The 24,346-nt window shown below is 36.8% G+C and overlaps 1 protein-coding gene across 4 annotated transcripts in view; it reads right to left on the bottom strand.

Moving 5' to 3' along the window:
• LOC131079459 (uncharacterized) overlaps positions 1 to 23,864 on the bottom strand; it is a 314,514-nt gene extending 290,650 nt beyond the window's left edge. Inside the window, exons 1-3 of one of the 4 annotated variants that reach the window (XM_058017422.2) lie at positions 23,523 to 23,864; positions 18,609 to 18,747; positions 18,396 to 18,439 (exon numbers count right to left, since the gene is read on the bottom strand). In XM_058017422.2, coding sequence (XP_057873405.1) covers positions 18,396 to 18,439; positions 18,609 to 18,747; positions 23,523 to 23,767 — 428 coding nt within the window. In that variant the 5' untranslated portion in view covers positions 23,768 to 23,864. The remainder of the gene's footprint in view (positions 1 to 18,395; positions 18,440 to 18,608; positions 18,748 to 23,522) is intronic. The other 3 variants (XM_058017419.2, XM_058017421.2, XM_058017420.2) reach the window with 3 other exon arrangements.
• Between the last annotated feature and the right edge of the window lie 482 nt (positions 23,865 to 24,346).

The raw sequence follows: 24,346 nt of genomic DNA, 5'->3' as shown, positions 1-24,346 counted from the left end.
AAAATAGGGCCAACCCTATATATAGAATGCATTTCGGATTAAAGGGAAAAGAATATAAATTAAAAGGATAAGCCGACATGAACACAAACCGACATACAAGGTCAATGCATCATATAAATAAAGACACTTCTCACCTCAATAATACATATTCATCTTTCATTTCATCCTATGCGAAATATATGGTTCTGCTAAATGCGAGTTAAAGAAGGAATGTTATATCTGCCATTACAGCGAAATACTTCTGTTACATCAGCGAACTACATCTGCTAGTGAAAGTATGAAATTCATTCATGTGAAAAGCGAATTGAGGTTGGAGGAGAGCAAACTGAAGTTGCAGTCCATCAAAGAGCAGACTTCACATATTACAGTCCTAGGGTTTGAACCTAATTGTTGTTGGAAGGGTTAAAGGTGCAGATGTGACTACTTGATGCTTGTGAAAGTGCAGTCTTGTGGAAGACATTATCAGTCCTAAATGCAATCACCTTCAAGTACATGAGATAAGTGTTGTAACCTTCATATGAATATAATTCATAATCAGATCTGAGGATCTTTTCAGGCTGGGTTTTTCCTCCTAGGAGGTTTTCCCAGGGTAACCGTATCTTGTTCTTATTTTGTTCCCTTCCTTGTTCTTATTTTGTTCACATATTAATTTAGTTAATAATTAAAGTCTGATTTTCTGAGTTTAGATTAATCTGAAAGTGTTAAAATTCAACACTGACTAGGTAAAGTGAGAGGTGAAGGAGTATCAGCCAAATGGTAGATTAAAGATTGCCCTTTAATTGCTTTTTGGAAAACAAATTTCAGGTCAAATCCAGTTAACAACATAACCCATTTTGCCAAGCGTCCTAAAAGGCCAGTTTTAGAAAAGAGATGTTTTAAAGGATCGAATTTGATGATAACATGTATCTCAACGTTCAAAAGGTAATGTCTTAACTTCTAAGTTGCGAAAACAAGAACAAGACATTGCCTTTCTATCGCAGTATGTCATACCTCATAATCAAGTAAAGTACGGCTTATGTAATAAACCGGACATTCTTAACCATCACTATTATGTTGTGCCAATAAAGCTGCGAGAGCATGAGAAGAAGCAGCAATATAAAGAAGGAAAGGTTGACTAGGAATAGCAGGTTGTAAAATTGGAAGATTAGCCAAAAAAGTTTCAAATCTTCAAAAAAAAATTGACAATCCATATTACATCGAAAAGTAGTATCTTTTTTAAGCAATTGAGTAAACGGGAAAGTCCCATCCATAAGTTGTGAGACAAACCTACGAATAGCTTTAATTTTTCCTTGTAAACTCTGCAATTGAAAGATATTTTGAGGAGGTGGCATGCTCACAATGGCATCTATTTTCTTCATATCCATCTCAATACCACGATACGACACTATAAATCCTAATAACTTCCCACTGTCTAGACAAAAACACATTTTTTGGGATTGAAACACATGTTGTGTTTGCAGATTCTTCAGATTTGGCGAAGGATCCTAACATGGTCTTGACAAGAGATAGACTTAGCTAGGATATCATCAACATAATCTTCCAAGATTTTATTCATGAAATCATGAATGATAAGGGTCATAGCACGTTGATAGGTGGTGCCAACATTTTTCAACCCGAAAGGCATCACAACCCAACAAAACGTACCCCAAGGAGTGGTCAAAGCAGTTTTAAATTGATCTTGAGGATTAATAAAGATTTGTATCCAGAGAAACCATCCAAAAAGGATAACAAAGCATGACCAGCAGTAGAATCTACTATCATATCAATGTACGGAAGCGGAAAATCATCCTTCAAAGAAACCTTATTGAGATCTCGAAAATCAATGCACATTCGGATTTCATTATCAAGTTTAGCAACATCGACGATATTCAAAATCCAAGGAGAGTAATCAATAGAGAGAATAAAGCCAACTTCTAGAAGTTTTTCTATTTCAGCCTTAACAAGCAAGGCTATTTTGGGATTCATTTTCCTAATCTCTTGCTTCATGGGTTTAGCATCGGGAATCAATACAATGTTATGAGTGACAATCTTAGGATCAATGCCAAGCATACATGAATAAATCCAAGCAAAAATCTCAAGGAATTCACGTAATAGAGAAGAATATTCATTTTTTTCATCATCACTTAGACAATTCCCAATTTTTATGATTATTTCTTCATTGTAAGGATCCATTTTAACATTAATGGTATCACTCACAAGAAGGTTACTTTGTTGGGGAAAATCCATTGGTTGAGGAAATTCATGAATCATCTCTTCATTATCATTGCCTAATTCAGTGTCTTTCCCAAAGTATGCCTCAGCATTTAAACAATAAGAAAACCCACAATTATGGTGATAGCAAGGAAAATTGTCATAAACTCCTAAACACTCCACCAAGGAATTGTTAGTAGAAAAGATATCAAGGGAAGGTGGATAAGAGTCAAAATCAATTAATTTAGGATGTATTAAAGAAAGCGAATTAGAAGAGAAAATGACATTGAAATTAAGGGATGGTTGCTTAAATGTTTTGGTGGGCTTAAAGGGATTATATCCAAGTCCAAAAGATGTTTCACGAATGTGATTCTCTAAAGGAACTTTTATCCCTTGTTCATGTGCACCACAACCATTGCCATTATATCCACTCTTAGCTAAGATGTGAAAACTAGGACCATAAAGAGCAACCATTTCCGTGAGGGTTGGCGGGGCCTCATATGTCTCAATATCATAATAAGTTGAAGTAGAAGAAGTTTTTTATTTTGAAGCAGATACAAAGTTGTTACTAAGTTGTTTAGACAAAGTGGGTTGCTTTTTAGATTCAACCATATCATCCTCCTTTTAGGTCTCAAGTTCTATTGGGGGGATTTTACATTCTCCTATAAAAGGTGTAAAATCTAAGGACCCCCAATCATCACCTAAGAGTACCTCCTCAGATGAAGAAGTATCTCCAGAAGAAGATGGTGATTCGGTTTGAACAGACAAAGAAGTGGGTGTACTTGGAGAAGTAGGAGTACTTGGAGAAGATTTGGAAGATGAGGTTAGCAAACAAGCTTGTAAATTGGTATTAGCGTACAAAGTATACATCTTGTTGTTATAAATGAATTTAATTTGACGATGAAGTGTTTAAGGCACAGCTTGCATACTATGAATCCAAGGTCATCCTAACAAAATATTGTAAGTAAGACTATTGGGCATTACTTGAATAGGTGTAGGTAGAATAACAGGTCCTACCTTAATAGGCAAGGTTATTGTTGACCCTTTTGTGTCAACCCTCCCCTGAAGATAACCGATCTGAGTTTTGCATAACCTGCGTGTTATGCACACTATGTTGGCAGCAAGCAATTGGGGTCTTTTCATCTATTCGGGCTCCAAGTTCTAATTTTAAGTTGACCAGTCGCAACGGTCAAATCACTTAAACTACACCGATTGGAGGGTCCCTTCTTCATGGCGGGACCGGGCCCCTTTCACCCACTACCGGCTGGTGGATTTCCTTGTTATCGCTTTGTCGCATCGAACAGGAACACTTCCACTTCTTCCATTTTCGCGCGGCAACACGATAGGCGATGGTGAGAGGGGATGAGGTTGTTGGCGAGGATTTCCTTTTGCTATATCACGTGGTCAAGAGTTTTCGGTGTTTGTTCCTTTTTGACAGTTGTTCTATTTTCACCTGATGTCGTGATGGGCGGTAAGCAATGCGATCGGGAGGAAGAGAGTGTTATCGTCGTTTCGCAACAAGTAGGAACTGGGTCCCACCCTTGGCTGCGATGTTGCGGGATAAGAAAATGACAACGCCAAGGGTTGCCCTCCCCCTTATCCCGCAAGGCAAATAGAGGTAGTTGGATGGCCGTGTGGGGTAAGAATGGAACAGCGATATATGAGTGAGCCCGACCAACCACGTGGCATGCGTGCGGCCGTGGATTTTCACTTAAGAGGCTAATCCGATGGCCATGTTTTAATCTTGCATTGGTCCTAAAGGACGCTTACATGGAGAGATCTCCCGCGTCCATCTTCGCACAAATAATCTCAGATCGACGGTCAGCGTTCAATCTTCTCTGAGTCGTTGGCATTTAACCTCTGTGCAGGGTGGTTGCCAACCCGATGGTCGAGGCCACCTTTTCAATCCAGTCAGCACCCGATTTTGAATCAAATTTCGTCCAACCACCGGATTTCTTCACCATTACTCCAGACATGACTTCTCCAGGCCGTTTTAGACGCTATCCATGCCTATTCAATGCAAAGTGAGGACTTTTGTGCCCTTCAGGTGCATCTACGCATGCGCAACGATTTTGTTTCTTCCCAAATGGGGAAGATATTTTCAAAGTTGTCCTTGCACGCAATCAAATCAGCTTGTTGATCTGATATTCCTTCCCTCTGATATTTTGTAACCTAACCCTAGGTGGGTTAGGATTTCTTAACTGTACTCATTTGAGTTATGCCTGAGCTTTAAAGGCAATTTTGTAACCCTGTTACATAGATCTTCTTTCTTTTCTTCTGCAGAAAACTTATGTTTCTCTGCACTTGTAAAAATCTGCCTTGCCCTTGCATGAATAGAATTTGCTTGTTTTGCCTTCATTCAATTCTTTCAACTTGTATAATGTTTTTACCTTTTTGTTTGAATGTTTTTTAATTTGTTTCCTCAATATAGTTGAGTGTGTTGATCCCTTGTGGATATCATCTATGAACTGGATCAGTTCCTCTTGCTATCTTGCAAATTCCAACCTTCACTCTACATTTTGGAAGCTAATTAGGATAGAATCTTGTGCATATCTTGGGTGGTCTTATTTGTGTTTTGTGCAGTCATAGGCAGGGAAGATCATCATTGCAATCTAGGTGCAAACCTTTTCCCCCCTTTCAAGCATCCCTTCTTTCTCCCTTTTCCTTGTCAAAATCATAGATTAGTTTTACCAGTGTTGGGTTGGTCCAACACACTGCATTTGGATTGGAAAGGAAGTCGACCTTCTCCGGAGACTCAACCTCACATGCGCAAGGTCCCACACTTGGAGGTTGTTTCCATGTTTCACAAGGTTGTTGAGCACGAGTGTTCAACAAGGGTGCAAACTTTTGTGACAACGGTTATAGTACCTAAAGAAGTTCTAGAGACATTGTCAAAGCCACGAATAGAAAGAGATTCAAGTGTAATGAGAGACATTCACATTTATTTTATGCAATAAATCAATAAAACAAACATTAAGGCTAGATCCATTGTCCACAAGGGTTCATCTTATAGCATTACCATTAATAAGAACAACAATCATAAGAGGATCATATTGATTTTGAATCTCTTGAGAGGGTAACTCATCTTGTGTGTACACAATTTGAGCTTTAGATGATTTCATAGAATCAATCAAAGAAGCCACGTTATTAGATGTCAATGCGGGTGGGACATCTAATTTCTTTAAAGCGTCTTGTAGCATTCCATGATGTGTGGAAGAAGTTTGAATCAAATCCCAAAAGGATATCTTAGCAGGAGTAGCTTTAAGTTGTTCAATAAGATCATACTCTTTACCAAGATGTTGTGATATACGAGGTGCTAGTAAAAGAATAGGTTGAGAAGAAGGAATCAACGGAGGAGGGTTAGGTTGCCTATTGTTCCTTGTATTATAAGCATGGGCAACTAAATTATAACTCTCTTTGGTAATTTGTTTAGCATACTCATAAGGACTCTTGGTGGGATAACCTCCTTGCACAATAATAACTAGTTTGTTAGAAGTGCAAAAGGCATCATTAGCATAACCACCTTGAACTACAAAGAGAGGCTTGTTAAGAGGTTGAGCAATTCGAGGAGAACGGGCACCTTGTGTTGATCTTTTAATCGCTGGTATTCTCCAATTCATTCGATCTGAGTATTTAGGTTTGCAGGTTGAATATGTGCAGCATTTAATCCACGAAGATTACCAGGTTGTGTGCTTAGCGTATCTATCACCTACTACCCACTCACTACCAATACCTTCGGTCATAAACACTCAACAATAGCAATTGAATGGACATGACTCTAGAAGGGAGGATACACGTCTAAAGCAAGGGTTGCAATTAGAGCTAAAAACCCGATAGTTAGACTAACTTAATCATATGTTGGAAATAGAAGAATACTAACAACGGATTACTAAATGAAGAAAACGTATTAAGTAAAACACCGATTAGGAGAAAGATATCTCTTGTTGCTACAACATCAGCACCTTGAACCACAAAAAGAGGTTTATTCAATGTTTAAAGATTATTGTCAAGACGAATCACATTTATCATGTTAATAAATCTCTTGGATGTTTTAAGATTGCTTGAAGATGGTTTAGTAGAAATGAAATCATCAAAAGCATCATCTAGCATAGCATAGTCATGACAGCTAAATGGTTGATTATGGGATTGAATGGGAGGTAGTCATCATAAAGAGGATTGTCGTACAACACCATGTTACTAGATTTGGAGGATGATTTGATAGGGATGACTTCATGAGAAGAGTCATCCAACTTATATTTATGGTCACTACGAAATGGCATAGTAACTATGTTGATGAGTTTTTGGCAAAATGTTTGTTTAGAAGGCTTAGGCTACAGAAACTCATCAAGAGCTTCATCAAGTTCTTCCTTACTAAAAGCGTAATCATCATAAGCAAATGCATTATCATATGAATGAAAATCTTGCGAATAAAGATCTGAGATGATTGAAACACTACCTTTGAAAATGAAAAGTGCCCATAAAACTTAAAGACACAATGCATATAACAATATTTCTGAGATTTTTATGTTTTTCATATAAAAGAAACATACAATAACAAGATCTAATCAAAAAATGCAACATAAGAAGGTCAGGTTCACCAAAATGTTTAGGGTGAAAATGGAATTAGGTAGTTTTAAGACCTAACCCCACTTTCATCAAACATTGGAATACGAAAGCACCTAAAGGAGTGATCCTCTTTGATTAACTCTTGTGAAAGAGAGTCAAAGGACACTTTTAGGGTTTCTATTCCTTCGTTGCTATGAAAGGGAATGTGTGAAATGTGGGAGAACACAAGGCTATACTAATAGGATGAATGAAAGTAACTAGAACAGTAGTAATAACAGACTAATAAAGTAACAGAACTGAAATAGCAAGTACAAATCTGAGAATAAGGATTTGATGTGAACCTCTAATTAAAAATTGGGCTTGATTTGGCATGACCAAGGTGTTGTACGCCATGATCTGAGAAACTGGGATGAGCTACAAACTGGAGGACCAGTTTCTGAGACTATCTGAGAAATTCTTGTGAAATCTGGAACCAATTGAGGGGGACCAGAGCGTGGGGTGCCTTGGTCCCTGAAATCCAGGTCCAATGTCTGGTAATGGGTCTGTGCCTATTTGTTGAGATCTCTCGGAAATCATCTGCCACAACAAAAACTTGTAATTGTACCTACAAGCTGAAAATGGTGTGTTTGTGGCTATATAGGGTGTTGCCTTAGTCAAACCCCTTGTTTTGGTGATTTCCACCTCCACAAATAGCCAATGTTGTAATTGGAAATGTGTGTGCTCTAGAATCTCATGTGTCTGTAAGATTGCTATGAGCTAAATGCAAAGTAGAGTTCTACCCTATGTTTTGCGCAAAACCCTAAAATGAGTGTAATGAGAATGCTTTAAATCACAAATGCAATGCAAATCTAAAGCAATAGTGCAAATCTAAAAATCAATATTATGTAGATCTGAAGCTCAATATAGAGACATGAAATCATACCAAATCCTAACGAAGAGGTACAAGCCAATCAACAGTCGATGATTTCCTTATCATTCATTAATATCTCCTAAAGCTTCCATAATTGATGAAAATGTTGATGAAGACTTGATTGATTGATGAATTCTAGATCTGAGACATCACAAAATAATAGCACTTTCACTTCACAAGGATCTTTTAAATTGCTAGATTGGAATCCTCAAATGAGGGAAAGAAACGCCATATATATGAAACCCTAATTTTAAATTTGATAAAAGGCCGACTTAGAATTAATGAAATTTGACACCAAACAAGATTTGAATATGATAAGACCACCCAATTAAACTCTCACATTTTGGGGAAAAAAGTATGGGACTACGTCCAGCCAATTTTTTTCAATTTTCTAGGGATGCGAGCTATCATGATTCTAATGCTAAATCCAGCACGGTGGCACAAATTAAGATGTGTAGATGTGCAAAATATATCTTAAAGATTGAAATTAGGGTAAGATTAGGATTAAATTACGATTAAATAAAAAGGGGCGTACCTAGGGTCAAGGGCCCAATTCTATGATATATAAATTGATGAGAGAGGACTTGGGTTTAATTAAATTAATGATTAAATGCCTAAATAGATCCTATAATGCAAAATGCAAAGAGACACACTAAGGCGGGTGCTAACCTAAGCATGGAATTGGACAACCTAATTAAGGGTGTACAATTTACAACGCTACAATTTCATGCACCCTTTATTAAATAAACCTTAAAGACAATAAAATTATCAAATAGAAGCTAATTTGATCACATACACAAGTATACATCAATCACATAAGTATAAACACAAATTGCAACTGAAAGAAAATAGCACGCTTATAGATATAAATGTTGTCAAATGTATACAAAACTCATGGAATATAAAATCCATGACATCAAATGTTCCAAACAACTATCAAAATAATAGCTAGAAGTCAATGGCTCAAAGGAGCCTGCATCCTTCCTATGAAGGCATTTAAGGTAGATCCTAGATGATGCAGCTGCCATAATATAGTTTAAACAATGAATATGCAGAGATTTGCAACAAGGGATATGTATTATGTAGATTTTTATGATCATGATTCATCATTGGCCTATTACTTGCTTAGACTTGCAGTTTGATGAGGGTTTGGAGGCATCACCAAAATGAGGTTGAGAGTGGCACTGCTTGCGAGGGTCTGAGAGTGTGCGTGAGAGAGAGAGAGAGATAGGTCTAGATCTTGGGGGAGTCTAATGCCCCGTCTAAGATTGGGATCTTATAAATACATAAAAAGCACTAAACCTAGGGCCAACCTAGATTAATCTCTTAAGAAGCTGACCTAGGGTTTTGATAAGACAATTGAAACAAAATAGAAGTTTAAAGAAGGGCTTTCAGGCCAACCTAGGTAAGGAGAACAACAATTAGATAAACAAAATTACTATGAAATATTACCCTGGCCAACTTCCCTCTTAATAAAGTGATCTGTATATATAAATAAAGGCAGCGATCATTGATTCTGAACAGCAAGGATTAGCACATAAGTTATAAGTAGCAGTTAATAAATATTCAAGATCCCTTAAGGAAGAGATTACATTGTCTACAGAAACAGCTAACCCATTAATTATAAAACAGCAATCCATAACAGAGAGAAATTGTTAACAGCAACAAACATTATTTAATATACCATGTTTAATCAAATTGATGGGCAAGAATGGATTGTGTTAGCAGAAGACCACTGATTATAATGAAGAAGCATGAATTAATCAAAGTCGTTTGTGCTTATTAAGAAGGGGTGTAACTCTTAATAAGAGTATGTGTGACTCTCAATAAAGGTATCCCTCTTAAAGGGACGTACCCCTTCAAGGAGAGGAGGATATAAATTTAATAGGAGAAAAGAAGATACATACAGGGAGAACCATCGAAGGAACAGAATACTGATTTACTAGCAGATCATCTAGATTATTGCAATCGTTATTGTGACAGAAGATTGGTATGCTATATCCCTTCCATAAACTTAATGTTAATTACAGAATATTATATTTGAAATCTATTGGTAATTAGGGACCCATTTATGGCCTCTAATATAGACTGGTTCATTAATTCTTATATATACGTATAACAGTGAAAATGCCAATAAGATTTATATTAGTTAACAATAGGAAAATCAGATTTATTTGACAATTATATTTAATTTAATTAATTTACTTAAATAATCATAATTCCAGAGAGATTAACATATTAATGACCTAATCCTTAGTCATTCTATATTGCCCCTCATGAGGATGGGTTGGTTTTGTTAGGGAAAGACGGAAGTAATACCATCCCAAAAAAGCTGAGCCCCAAGAGGTGGTATGGACAGGTGTTCCTGAAACCCTTAGGGATTCCAAGAGGTGGTATGGACAGGTGTTTCTGAAACCATTGAACCTATTTGTGGAGATGGTTTCCTAGCGCCCTAACAAGTTTTCCCCATCCTCTATTAAGGATGATAATTAGGAAAGGAGAAATGATTGGGAGCTTAAATATGGTAATTATCGCTTGTATTATGAATACTAATTGTTCCCTAGTTTTAATGATCTGTTTTAAGACATAATAATGTATGATTAATTATTGGGAAATAGGTAGACCCTAACAGGGGCCATTATAGGGAGAGAGGAGAGAGTGACATAGAGAGAGTGAGAGAATGTTGATAGGAGCTTGCTGATTACTGAAATTTATAAGATCTTCTCAAGCCTAGAATTTGCATTGTAACTCCTAGAAATCTGAGACCGCTTTCAAACATCCTGCCAATATATACATGAAATATAACTTGAAATATAAGAAAGGAAAAACACATATTGAAATGTGACATACTTTGAAGAGAATGAGATTGACTTGAAGACAAAGATTGGGAGTTAAATGTTATATTTCTTGTATATTCTGGAGGCATGTCATAAACCAAAAAAGCATTCAAATATTGCGAGTTAAAAGAAAGGCCGAGTTTTAAAACACTTGGTTGACACTGACGGAGTCTAGGTGACAGGACTCTCCTAGACTTGGGAACTTTAACGAGTCTATCCTAGACTCAACTGAGCCCGAGTCCAAGCCCCTGGGGCTCGCCAAGCTTGCCTCAGCTCGAGACTCACCGAGTCTAGGTGAGTCTCGTATCACTAATTTTAATATCTTTAAAAATGGATACCAAAAGGAAACATCAAGCATGACAGAGAATTAAGTTAAAAAATAAAAGATTTAAATGCTATTTCAGTTGCAAAAGAGCGACATCAAGCTTGAGGAGGAAAAATGAAATATTAAAAAAGGCTAAAGTTTATTATTTTATGATTTGAGTTGCCCTACTCTGGTATTGCCCTAACTCTTCATTTAAACTCTATAAAATAGAGTTTTGGCTCTAATTCTTTGATGATGAATGTGAAGATACAAAAATGTTGCGAACTTGGAGTTCTTTTGAATATTGTTGAGGACAAAATCCCTCATCAGTTAGCCTCATTTCAGTGGTGAAAGATCCACCCTAGCTGATTGTGTTCTACAATTCGAGTTTTCGGTGATTTTGGATTGCAATCGGTGAATTTGGTTTGATGATCATAAAGGTTTATTTTGATGTGGGCTACCTTGTTCCCTTTTCAAAGTGTTGTTTGAGTTTGGGGGTTTTTGGAAGCTTTTTAAGAGTGCTGATCTTATTTTCAAAGAATCAAAAGTTCAGGAAAACTATATTTTGCTCATATTTCTTGGAGGAAGGCATATTAGCTTCTGGGTATTGTTTCATTCTTCAATGCTGGCCTGAGCAGCTCATATTGATATGTTGTTTGCACCTTTTGCTTAAGTTCTGATTTTATAGAGCAAAATCACTCTTCCTAGAGGGTTGTACATTTCCCTTTGGCACGTGGGTTTTGCTGGAGTTTCCAATCTGCACTTTGTGAGCACTTCCTAAGGATTTAAATCTGCATTGGGTATTCTTATTGTTCAAGGAATTTATGTTTTGGTTGTAGTTGAACAAGACATGTTGAATGATGTAAGTTCTTTAGAGACTATGCTAGATTTCAATGAAGTCTGATTTGAAGAAAGCTGATAAAAATTTCCAGAAATTCTATTTTCAGGTCTGCACTTATATTTCATATCATTTTTAAATTTAATGCATGAACTTTGTGAAGTTTTGATAGTGAACTTGAATATATGCTTCTAGTTCTATTTTTCTTTCAGTACATTGCCTTCTATGTTTAATCTTATTGTAAAGTGAAACTGAAACAAGAATCAGCAAACAGTAAACATTGGGTTCCCAAACATTAGCAAAACATTTCAAAAAAATCAGGGGTGAACATTACAAAGAGTCGAGCACTTGTGATCTAAGGACGAAAACCAATACGTTCTAAAGATAAGTGAACAAAACCCCATTGGTTTCCTAGAGTTTGAAGAACAAAACCCCTTTGGAGTCCTAAGGGCAACTTCACAAAGAGGTTGTATCTACACTTTGAATTTAGTGGATTTCGACATTAGGGCATTTTGAATATTTTTCTAGATATATTTGTGATCACTGTGATCTTTTTTATCAGCAAACAATTGAAGCAATAAATCTTGTAATAATTGAATGAAATATTTGAATGTAATACTCCGTTCCACCCAATTTATATGTACAAGTCTTTTTATTTTATGTGGGCATTTTTAGATCTAAATATTTTGTATGAATGCTTTGGTTGATTTTCATTGCATTCTTCCAAATTTAAGCAGATTATATGAATATTATGGGGATGGTTAAGAAACCCAGTTCTCCTTGGAGTAAGAAATGGGGGCCCATTTGTATTCCTTCTTTCACTATTGCGAGAGATGGGTATCATGGTCTAGTACCCAATCACCATGGCCAGAGGCACCTCTATCATCTGATATGATCATCGCATGACACTATGTAAGCCTTCTACATGTGCAGTCATGCTTTCTAGTTTCTGCATCAACATTGCACTCCATAAGCATTGTTTTGTATTGCGACATCTTGTTGTGACGTTTTCACACATCGCCCCATTGCAAATGGGGACCCATGTTTTTTTTGCTCGTTTTGCTCGTTTTCGCTTTGCTTTTTCTAGGGTTTTGTTAGTTTGTTAGTTGTCTGGATTTAGGGTCAAGCCTTAGGGTTTTAATTACCGTCTTTTCGGACCAGAATCCAGTCGGTTTTGGGAGCTTTTTGATTTTCCTTTTCTAGAATGCAAATTTTGAATGAAATGAATTCGCCAGAATGGTCTAATTTTCAATTGGAATGTTGATGCAGAGCTTAAATTTGTCTAAGTGTTGAAGATGAAATGTGAATTTTTGTCCAATTGAATATTTTTGACCAAATTTTGACTTTTTTGATTTTTGATCCTGGGCATTGGAATTGATTTGTTTTCGCCTTGTGAAGTGTTAAAATGTGAAAAATCGTGTTATTTTGGCCTGTAGGAGCAAAATCGCTCCTGTCCCTCAGTGAAGGACGGGAGCTCGTTTTCAAATATTTTACTATTCCTGCAGGGTCAAGATGAATTACGGATTGGAAGTGATGGAGAAAGGCGAGATCTTTCCATTGAATATAAATTGAAGATTTTCATGAGCACAGAAATGCCTCCAGGGGAAAGATCGCTCCTGTCCCTCAGTGAAGGACCGGAGCTACAAATTCAATTTCGCCTTGTCCTTGCAAGATTTTGATGACTTAATGATTTGAGGACGTCCAAAGGAAGATGCTTTGCCAAATGAATATAATTTGAGATGCAAAAACGAAGGAGAATGACCTATATTGACCAAATCGCTCCTGTCCCTCTCCAAGGGACCAGGGCGAGGTACCTTGTAGCTCTCGTCCCTCTCCCAGGGACCAGAGCGATTTCCTTCATTATGCAAAATCCAGACAAAGGTCAAGGCAAGTTTACGTTCAAAAACAAGGAAAAACATGAGATAAATGCGTTGAATATAAATTGAAGATTTTTGGGACGTCCATAACAGTGCTAAATGCCTAAATCGCTCCTGTCCCTCAGTGAAGGACCGGAGCTACAAATCCAATTTTGCTTTGTCCTTGCAAGATTTTAACGTCTTGACGATGTGAGAAGGTCCAAAGAGGTACATTTTATCAAATGAATATAACTTGAAGCGTCGCCCAGGGGATCACATAGGATAGCAAGTCCGGCCTGAGTGAGGTCCTGATCCTGAAATTTGGCTAAGTCTGGAATGCCCTGATCCTGAATTTGACTAAGTCTGGAAACTGAAAAAACCTCCAAAAACTAGATTTTGCAATATAACTCCTGGAGGTCTGAAACCACTCTCAAACATCCTGAAAGTATATATGGAATATAACTTAAAGTAATGTTATATTCCATTAAAATTGTCCTGATTGAGAGTGCGAAAAGTCAAATTTCGCTCGTGTCCTTCTCCAAGGATCCAGAGCGAAATGCGTTCCTGTCCCTCTCCAAGGGACCAAGGCGAATCGCTCGTGTCCCTCACCGAAGGACCAGAGCGATATCTACAGAATGGCACAAATTTCAAAGGACAAACAAGTTTCGAGCAACCAAGAGGGTCGAAAGGACATCATTTCACGTAATGAAGATAATTCTAAGTTGAAATAAACAAGAACAAGCTCACAATGATGAATTTCGCTCCTGTCCCTCAGGAAGGGACCAGAGCGATATTAGGTATATTGATCAACTCATGCAAGAATCACGTAAGGTCAAGATTTTGCAAGGTCTTAGAGGGTCCATGGAGTCTTTTGAAGGTGATACACGAAGATTTCAAACGTAAAATGATCATCAAGTTGAACATAGAGACCATATCGCTCCTGTCCCTCTCCAAGGGACAAGGGCGATGATCCCTTTAAACGTCCAAACACCTCATGCAAACAAATGGAACAAGCGCAAAAGGAACGAACAAGGGTGTTACTCACTTTACAATGAAAGATCGAAGTTAAAAGATGCAAGATGGACGTGGAAACAAGAAGATCGCTCCTGTCCTTTGGACAAGGACCAGGGCGATATCACCACAAAAGGACATTCAATCGCAAGGATAAGTCAATCAAGTTCGAAGATCCCAAGGAAAATGGCAAATTCAACGTAGAAATGAAGACCTTGGACGTAAAATATGCAAGAATCATGACCAAATTGATGGATCGCTCCTGTCCCTCAGTCAGGGACCAGGGCGATGAGGTACGTATCTTCTCACTTTTTCATTTTGGCGCTTAAAACACATTTTTTAAATTTATTTAAATGCTAGGAAAAAATCGATATTTAATTAAAAGCATTTAAATAGCGCATGGTATGTATTTATTAATTATTTTTTGCCTTTGTAAAAAATCGAAATTTATTAATTAAAAATAAAGGCATTTAATAATTAATTATTAATTTAATAAAAATCAAAAGGGAGCGCTTGGTATTTTAGAGGTCGGCCTTTGTTATTTGTTTTAAAAATCATTTAAATTGCCTTATTTTTTTACCAAAGTCGGCCTAAGCAAATTGGTGGTAAGCGCTTATAAAAGAGGGTGGTGAAGATCATTATTTTCACATTGTCATTTTATCATCTCAAGTGCGATTTAAGGAAGACAAAGGGAATAGTGCGAATTGTGTTTGAGAGGTGCGAACTTTCATTTCAAAGCAAGGTGGCGTGAAGTACTATCCAAGGAGGTGTGAACATTTGAGCGAATTTGCCAAGGCATTAGAGATCACGTCCAAGACTTGAAGGGTGGCGAAGTTGATAAGAGGAACGTTCTTTTGAAGATCACATCAAGACTATCGAATTTCAAATTTTGCCTGGGCGAATTCCTTTATTTTGCATTTTAGAGTTAAGCTCTCAAAGAGGCATCAAATGGAGGTCTCTTCAAGGAAGATCAAGCCGGATCAAGGACGGTCTTCGCCAGGACGGTCTTCGCCAGGACGATCAAGCCAAGACAAGGGCGACCTCTTCCAATCCAGCGTTCCAAGGCGAGGTACATCATCCTGCACATCAAGGACAAAAGGAGTTAGAACAAGAGTTAATTAAAGATAGCCTCTCAACGACATCAAATTGAATATCTAGCAAGCTTCAAGTGTCAGATGAGGTGGCATCCCAGTCATCACTCCTCCAGTCAGTGAAGTCCACCTCAGCATGTCCAGATTCAATGTACTTAACTCATGGAAGGTGGCACAAACTTCGATGTACCTACCCCGGCTATCCATTGGTCGATTTTTCTAGAAGGGACATGTGTCCAAGCAATACAATTTTATCATTGGTCAAGCATTAAATGTTATGTAATGGTTGTAACAAACCCTAATTAGGGTTTTCATTGTAAAATCTTGGCCATTGATCTTGAATTGATCTAAGCCATCAAATTGTATTGTGGGCACTATATAAGCCCAGGCATTTCATTTGTAAAGGCTAATAATAATTTTAGAGAATTAGAGAGAGATAGTATAGAAATAGTTGAAAGTAGTTAGAGAGTAGAATAGGAGGACAAGGCAAGAAATTGTTGCCATTGATTGTAAACAAACTCCATTTTCATTGAAGTAATGGTGAAATATGTCGTTTTCTTGCAATTTGCATGGTTTCTTGTTGAAGTCTTCAATCTTAGATGGTAGATAATTAGATGAATGGAGGAAATGTGCTTGATTGATGGTGAAATTCGTATATCCATACTACTAGCAGTTTGTTGATTGCAGACTTGCCTTGCGTAGTCAACTGGAATCGTTCAGCCTAAGCCCAATTTCAATTTGTCGTCTCTTCATTGATATGCATCAACTTGGATGGTATCTATGCCTGCGGTGATGATTTGAACATCATAAAGCTTCCCATAGAAGATCGCACTAGTCTTGTGTAGATGTTCCATTGATGTCAAAACAAGACCTAGTTAGAGTTTCATCAAAAATCAATCATTGCTCCTACATTCTTAGTATTAGGATTAGATCCTCTCTTCGCCCTTATCCTTTTTCCATTTTTTTAATCTAAGTTAGTAAGAGCCTGTGTCCAGCAAAGCAGATCGGAAGTTCAATGTAAGTCCCCTTGTGATTCCAGCAAATCACATCATACCACTGGAGCTTGTCCACACGTAGAGACCCTACATCAAAGAACCTTGGAGTCTACCTAACTGATCCTTTACGCGAATCTTCAGCAGTTAGAGACTATTTTCTCAAGAGAGGATAAGATGCCTATTGGTATTTTATTCTGTGTATGATTGTGTACAAAATACACGTCAACACATCTCCAGTGCGTAGGTGTGCACTGTGTCACATTTGTATAGTGAAAAATTCGTTCATCTAATGTCTTGGGCAAAACTTTAGAGTATTACAGACAAAGTAGGAGTAGCAAAAGTTAGGAAATAGTGCTTCATATCTTTTAGTTCCAACAAGGCAGCTGTGGCTGTCATGAGAATAAGTGACTGAGACGTTTAGGGCATTACAGACAAAGTAGGAGGAGCAATAGTTGGAGCTGTAGTACTTTATGTCTTTTAGTTCCAACAAGGCAGCTCAGGCTATCATGAGAATAACTGGCTTGAGTCTTCAGTTAGAAAGGGTCACTCCTCCAGTTCTAGCTAGTTAACCAATCACCTTCAATTGACGGGTGCTCGTACCAGTTAGCTGCCACTATTTAAGGGATGAATTGCCTATGATTGTGGATCGCAGGATTGAAGGAGTATAGGAAGTACTGGAAGGAGAAAAGAGAACACTTCTGAACTTTAAAACATTCAACTTTTATTTCCAAGAAAGTAAAATTGCTACAGGAGCTGAGCACTTGGAAACAAAACCCTACAGGCATGAATCTGATCATCTTGGGGATGGAAACCCTCAGGAGTAATATATGGTACAGAGTGGCAGCAGATTCATACAGACGGCTGTCAGGATTGTCAACAAATTCAGACTCGCAGACTGCAGAGTGCTCAGGATTATTAAAGGTGGTCAGTACTGTGTGCCCGGTAAATCTATTAGATTAGTAAATTAACTTTGGTTGCATATATATGACTGGAAAAAGAACAAAAAAATAGATATAAACAAATAGTTGTTAATTAGAATAGTTCTGTATCTGTTATTCCGTACATCTTTAGTTAAGGCTCATTTCAATTGCATTGGGATATTGTTGTGGAATTGCTATCCAAAGTATAGACTAACGTGGATGTGAATAAATATCATTGCATGATAAATAAATATCTTGAGTTGCTCCAAAGTCCAAATGACACCCTTCACTCAAAATTAAAAAATATACAGCATAAAATCTGATTAACACTCCAACAGGATACTGATTGAACAGAAGTCCATCTCAAAGGAAAGCTCAAGGTGCCACGTCAAAATAATAATAATTTATTTTGAACGGATGTTGAAATGGTTACTGAATATTGGACAGAATTGTAATTTTTAATTTATTTTTGTTGATTAAGTTAGTAATTAATCAAAAGTTTGAAAACGCCTAAGAGATACTGATTTGAGAATATAATGACATCTGGTTGGTTTGTTTCTGGTAACATACATGTCAATCAACGATTCAAATGATGTGAATATTGCATACCCACCCAACCCTGACCTCGGCCCCTCTGTAAATGAAAAAAAAAATGTTTCACCATATGAAAACACTTAGCATCGTATGCCCATCAATATGATTATCCCGTGAGTTACAACTACTAGGTTCATAAGTAGTTCATTAAATTGTATATTATATTACTTTATGATACAAACCAAAAGGATGTTTTAGAAAGAACCAATGAAGCACTATTGAAGAGAAGATTGAAGTACACAGAAGAATTTGACAATGTTTACAGTAGACATAAATGGCTTACCAGGAGCTTGGGGAAGTGAGATTGTTAGAAGACATTTCGTCCCACTGCAACAGTAACAATAAGACTTATGAAAAAGGTCAGAGAAAATTTCTGAATGGACAAAATTAAGCTACCTAGCAACCTCCTCTTGTCTTGACTTGTGAATGCTTCTCAAAGAATACACGTTAAGTACGTACGAAAAATCCATTAAATTTGTAATCAAGGATGAACCACCTTGGGAACAGCAACAGCAGAAAACTGTGGCAGATCTACTTTCAATCCGCTATCCTCCTCCATTTGAGAATTTGTGTTCTCATAAGCGAATTTCACTGCTTTTGAATCAGCGCCGTAATGGCAGTAAGCCTGCCAGTCCCTGGGGATTTCAAACACAAAAATAAAGAGATATTTGAAGGTAAGTCATTAGTAAGCATAGTTAAATAATGACATCATACAATAGGAACAAAGTATTTTTCACGAGAAACAAAGGATTCAAGATATGATTGAGTGTCTTAATACTCATGTGCTTCAACATGGTATGGTGCCACAAGTTTTTGATGAATTGAAGTCACTAAAATTACAACTTGAGGAGGTGTTAGCTAGAAAGAAAATCTATTGGAGACAAAAATCTAGAAAGTTATGGCTTTCAGATGGTGACAGGAACACAAAATTTTTTCATTCTTCAACTAAGATTAAAAGATGTAAGAATAGGATATCTTGTATTCAGTGTCAGAATGGGAATTTATTGACAGAGCCAGAGTACATTGCTTCAAAGGGAGTTAGGTTTTTTAAGTCATTATTATCTTCGGAAAATGGAAATCTCAGCAATGATATTATATCTAATATTCCTCCTTTGTATCTTTGGAAGACAATAAGATGTTGATGTCTCCCTTTTCCTTAGAAGAAGTTAAGAGTGTTGTCTTTGCCATGAATCCGGATAAAGCTCCGGGACTAAATTGTTTTACTCCTTTATTTTTTCAGAAATGTTGGGATTTTGTGGGAAATGATGTTTTATTGGCTCTCGAGGAAGCTAGGAGAAATAGGTCTATTTTAAAAGAACTTAATACTACAATGATTGCAATTATTACTAAAAAAGAGGATACTAAGACTTTTGCTGACTTCCGCCCCATTGCTTTATGTAACACTTTGTATAAGATATTTACGAAGGCAATTTCCCTTAGGATGGCAAAAATTCTACCTAGGATCATTTCATTGGAGCAAGGTGGTTTTGTTCCTGGAAGGGAGACGACAGAGGGTGCAATTGTAGCACATGAGGTGCTGCATTCTATTTCCACCCAAAGAACCCCAGCCATGATACTTAAACTAAACATGATGAAGGCTTATGATAGAGTAGAGTGGGGGACTTTATGTGTTGTTCTTGAGAAGTTAGGTTTTTCCAAGGCCTGGGTCAAATGGATTCGTGCATGTATTTCTTCTACAAGATTCTCGGTTTTAATTAATGGTTCTCCTTGTGGTTTTTTCACTTCCTCTAGGGGTTTGAGACAGGGAGATCGCCTTTCTCCCTTTTTGTTTATTCTCCTAGCTGAAACCTTTAGTTGGGCTATTAGGGCTGCTAAAGTGGGGGGGCTTTGGAAAGGTATAAGGATTCAGAATATTCCCCAAAGTATTTCTCATTGTCTCTTTGCAGATGATACTCTGTTATTTGGACATGCTTCGTTAGTTGAGGCAAAAGTGATTAAAGGAATGATACAAAATTATGCATCGTTTTCTGGTCAGAAAGTGAATGGTGATAAATCAAAGATTTTTTTCCTTAATACATCACAACTGGTTCAGCATAGGTTGCAATCCTTTTGGGGATTTGAGACTGGAAATCTTCCATGTACTTACCTTGAGATTCCTTTCTTTGTTAAACAGGATAAGATTGGTTTATGGGATGATATTATTTCGGTCATTTCTAAAAGAATTCTCTCATGGAATCATAGATGGTTAACTTTGGCGGGTAAAATTGTTCTCATCAAGTCTGTTTTGAATGTTGTTCCCATATATCTCATGTCTGTTTTGAAGTCTCCAAAAGCAACTATTGTTAGTTTACAGGATACTCTTAGAGATTTTCTTTGGAACAATAATAAAGATGGTAAGAAGAAACTCCCTTTAGTTGCATGGGATAAGGTATGTTTGCCTAAGGAACTTGGGGGAACAGGAATTCGGAGTCTGGAGAATCAAAATTTAGCCTTAGGTGCTAAGTTGGTTTGGAAATTATATGACAAGCCTAGCTCCTTATGGGCACAGATTATGTTTGCCAAATATTTAAATAATGGACCGAGAGAGTACATTTTTAAAGTCTCAAATTTGCCTTCGGGTTCTGCTATTTGGAATTTCCTTTGTAAATGTAGATCAGTTATTTTGCCTCATCTCTCATGGATTGTTCATAATGGTAGAAAGGTCAGATTCTGGGATGAAGTATGGAATGGACACACACCTTTGGTGAATATTAGGGATTGGTCTCCTCTGATCACTGTTCTTTCCTCCCTTTGGGGCATTTTTGTAGCAGATTATTTTGAAATTATGACTAGTGGTCCCCTTAAGCTAGCTAGATGGAAGTCGATTGATTTCTTAGATGTTGATCAAAGCATGAAATTAGATTTTGAGAAGATTTTGGGGGATAGAATTGTATTTCTTTCTGATTCTGAGGATGAACTTATTTGGACAAAGAATATTTCTGGTAAGTATACTGTTAAAGATGGTTACAACTCTCTTATGGTTGCTAAAGATTTATCATCTTGGCCTTATAAGTTGTTTTGGCATTCGGCTTGTCTTCCTAAAGCTGGAGCCTTTGCTTGGTTGGCAGTTCAGGACAGAGTCCTTACAGGTATGAGACTAGACAGGCTTGGTATTACTGTTGTTTTCCCTTGTGTCCTTTGTAACAAAAATTTGGAATCTTCTGCACACATGTTCCTACATTGTGATTATGCTTATGAATGTTGGCAATGGTTGTTTGAGAAGTTAAATATATCCTTTGTTATTGGTAAGGATCTCATTTCCCATTTTAGATCTTGGCCCTTTATGTTTGCCTCATCTTTTTATGCATGCCTTTGGATCATATCTCCATCTATTGTGATTTGGAATGTTTGGCTGGAGAGAAACAACAGGATATTTAAAAAAACATCTCTTGTGTCTGAGGTTCTATTAAAAATTGAGTCTTCAATCTCTAAGGTTGCTTTGTCATTTATTTATAAGAATTTGAAAAATCTTACTTCTTTCTCGCACTGGGATAGTAGAGTTACTAGAGTTTGGAAGATGCTATCAGTTTTACCCTCTCATGGTTCAATTTTAAAAAAGAATGATGCAATAGGTAGGAGATGCTTTGCTAGATGGAAACCTCCTCCGCAGGGGCACTTTAAACTGAATTTTGATGGGGCCTCTCGTGGTAACCCTGGGCCGGCTGGGGTAGGCATGGCAATTTATGATCACAATGCAAATTTTATTCGAGCTAAGTGTCATGCTATTGGTATTAAAACTAACAATTATGCAGAATTTCATGCTTTGTCTTTTGGATTGGATATGGCAATCTCTTTGGGAATTAAGGACTTAATAATTGAAGGTGATTCTATGGTGATTATTCAATGTGTTATGAAAAAAAAATGGAATTGTTGGAATTTGCAGTATATACTTGATCCCATTTTATAAAAATTAGAATTGTTTGAATCTTTCTTGGTATCCCATTGTTACAGAGAAGTTAATAAGATTGCGGATTATTTGGCAAATTTAGCCATTGATAGCAATGTTAATCAGCGAGAGGTGGGTTTTGAGGAAATTCCTTCTAGAGTATGGGAAGGTTTGCAGCAATAGTTATATGATTTCTTGAGTAATGTTGATGTAAAATTTTATGATGATATTTATTCCCGCTTTCCCCTTTCATTTCAAGTATTCATGTTCGTTGTCTGGAGGAGAGTTCGAGCTCATGGTATTTAATACAATAGTGTTTTTCCAAAGGTTTTTTTGATACTTTCTTTTTTGGCAGGAAGGTTTTTGGCTCATGGGATTTGGCACAGGGCTTTGGAAAATTTTGTCTTCTTCCATTGATAGCAGCTGTAAAGTCTACATTTGAAAATTATCCGATGGGTTTTTTTGGCAAATTGTCATATGGGCTCTATGCAAAACTGATATTATGTGTTGTGACCGCATTTTGTATGTGGTTTTGGGCGGGGTGTATAAACTGATCCGTTAGATACTATAGGTTTAATTTATGAGCTGTGACCGGAGGTTTTCTTCCCAGGGTTCTTTCCTCCGGAATAATCTTTGAATCCTGTGTAAAAAATAAAAAATATTAATAAAAAAGTTTAGTAGAATAATCCACTTTTATTGAAAGATATATATATATATATATTTTTCATGGTCTACTTTTTGCTGAGTTATTATTGTTTGACAAAATTACTAAAAACGAGAATCTAGATTTATATGTTTGTCAAATTTTATATGCACTAGTTTTGAATGAGATGAGTTCAAGTGATCAAAGTAGCAGAGCTTTTATAACAGAAGCCCGAGTTCAAATCCCAAGAGCTATGACTAAGTGTTGAGACTGGGCAAAATATCACATCAAACTGTTACTGCAGCATACCCGACGAACATCACAGGAGAGATAATCCTCAGTGGTAGCAACTAAGCCGAAGGTTCTTCTTAAAGGGAGAATTCACCAAATCAAAAAAAAGGTTTATTAATGTTAAAAGTTGAACTGGGATGAGGTAAAGTGGTAAAGTATAGGAGCTTGATTGAAACCTTGAGACAGCTTTAACTGCTGAAATTAGATAAAATACCACATGCAAATATCTAAAATTCATAAGCAGAAGGTTAAGGAGTGAATGCGAATTATGTATTTTAGAAAAATAGATGTATTAATATTAGTGGTATTTATATGTATATCGAAGTCATCTCGACCAATTTCCACGAGTAGCTACTAATTTCATGGCATTTCACTATTACAAGGTAAAAGAGCCACAAAGCACACAAGCGCATGTAAGATTAAAATTTCGCTATGTCATCTTACAAAACAAAATCTCCATTGTTTTTAACTCAGTTACTCATACTCCATACATTTCCTAAATTTTGAACTGAAAAAACAATTCCCAATCGTCTTTTAATTCTGAAAAACAAATGTAGCCATTAAATGTTCTGTTGAAAGTACTCGTTTACCTTACGAATGTGATTCTGGAGAGAATTTGGTCCAGTGACTTAAATTTGGTGGCTGAGGCTGCCTCCTCCGCACCTAAATGATCGGCATTGTACAATCTCAAGTGATTATCGACGTAGGGATCGAACAGCGCAACTGGCACGTTAGGTGAATTTTGTTTGTTGTTAGACTTCCTTTTTCGGTCCTCCTTATTTCTCTTGTCGGACGAAGGCAGTTTCCTCTTGCCCATGCCCTTCGTGCTCTGCATGCTGCCCTGCCTTCCTTTTTAGGAAGATCAGCTCTTTCTCCTTTTCAAGCACTTGCAATTACAAATGAAATGAAATTAAAAGACTTTTAATAACGTCCACTATGGGATTCAAGAGTAGAGCACACCAACCCCTCAAATTAGGGGTACTAAAAAAATTCATAAATTTATTTTCCACAAATTAGGGGTACTAAAATCAGCTCTTCCTCCTTTTCAAGCTCTTGCAATTACAAATGAAATGAAATTAAAAGACTTTTAATAACGTCCACTATGGGATTCAAGAGTAGAGCACACAAACCCCTCAAATTAGGGGTACTAAAAAATTTCATAAATTTATTTTCCATGAATTTTGATGAAGAAATTTGCAGTTTTATCTATTTTTTTCCTCCACAAAACAAGAGACCATATTTAAGAGGCTACCTAAAAGATTTCAACACATGTATATTAAAGACATTTTATAGATTTTAAAATAGAAGTTAATGTTAAAAAAATTTATGGAAGTGTTAATTTAATGAAATTTATAACATCATTTAATATTAAAATTTAATTGAAAATGTAAAAAAAATTGTATATCTTATGATT

The sequence above is a fragment of the Cryptomeria japonica genome, chromosome 8 (assembly GCF_030272615.1).
Source record: "Cryptomeria japonica chromosome 8, Sugi_1.0, whole genome shotgun sequence".
NCBI lineage: Eukaryota > Viridiplantae > Streptophyta > Pinopsida > Cupressales > Cupressaceae > Cryptomeria > Cryptomeria japonica.
Note: the sequence above shows the minus strand (reverse complement) of the source record. Positions and strands in the feature narration are given on the sequence as shown.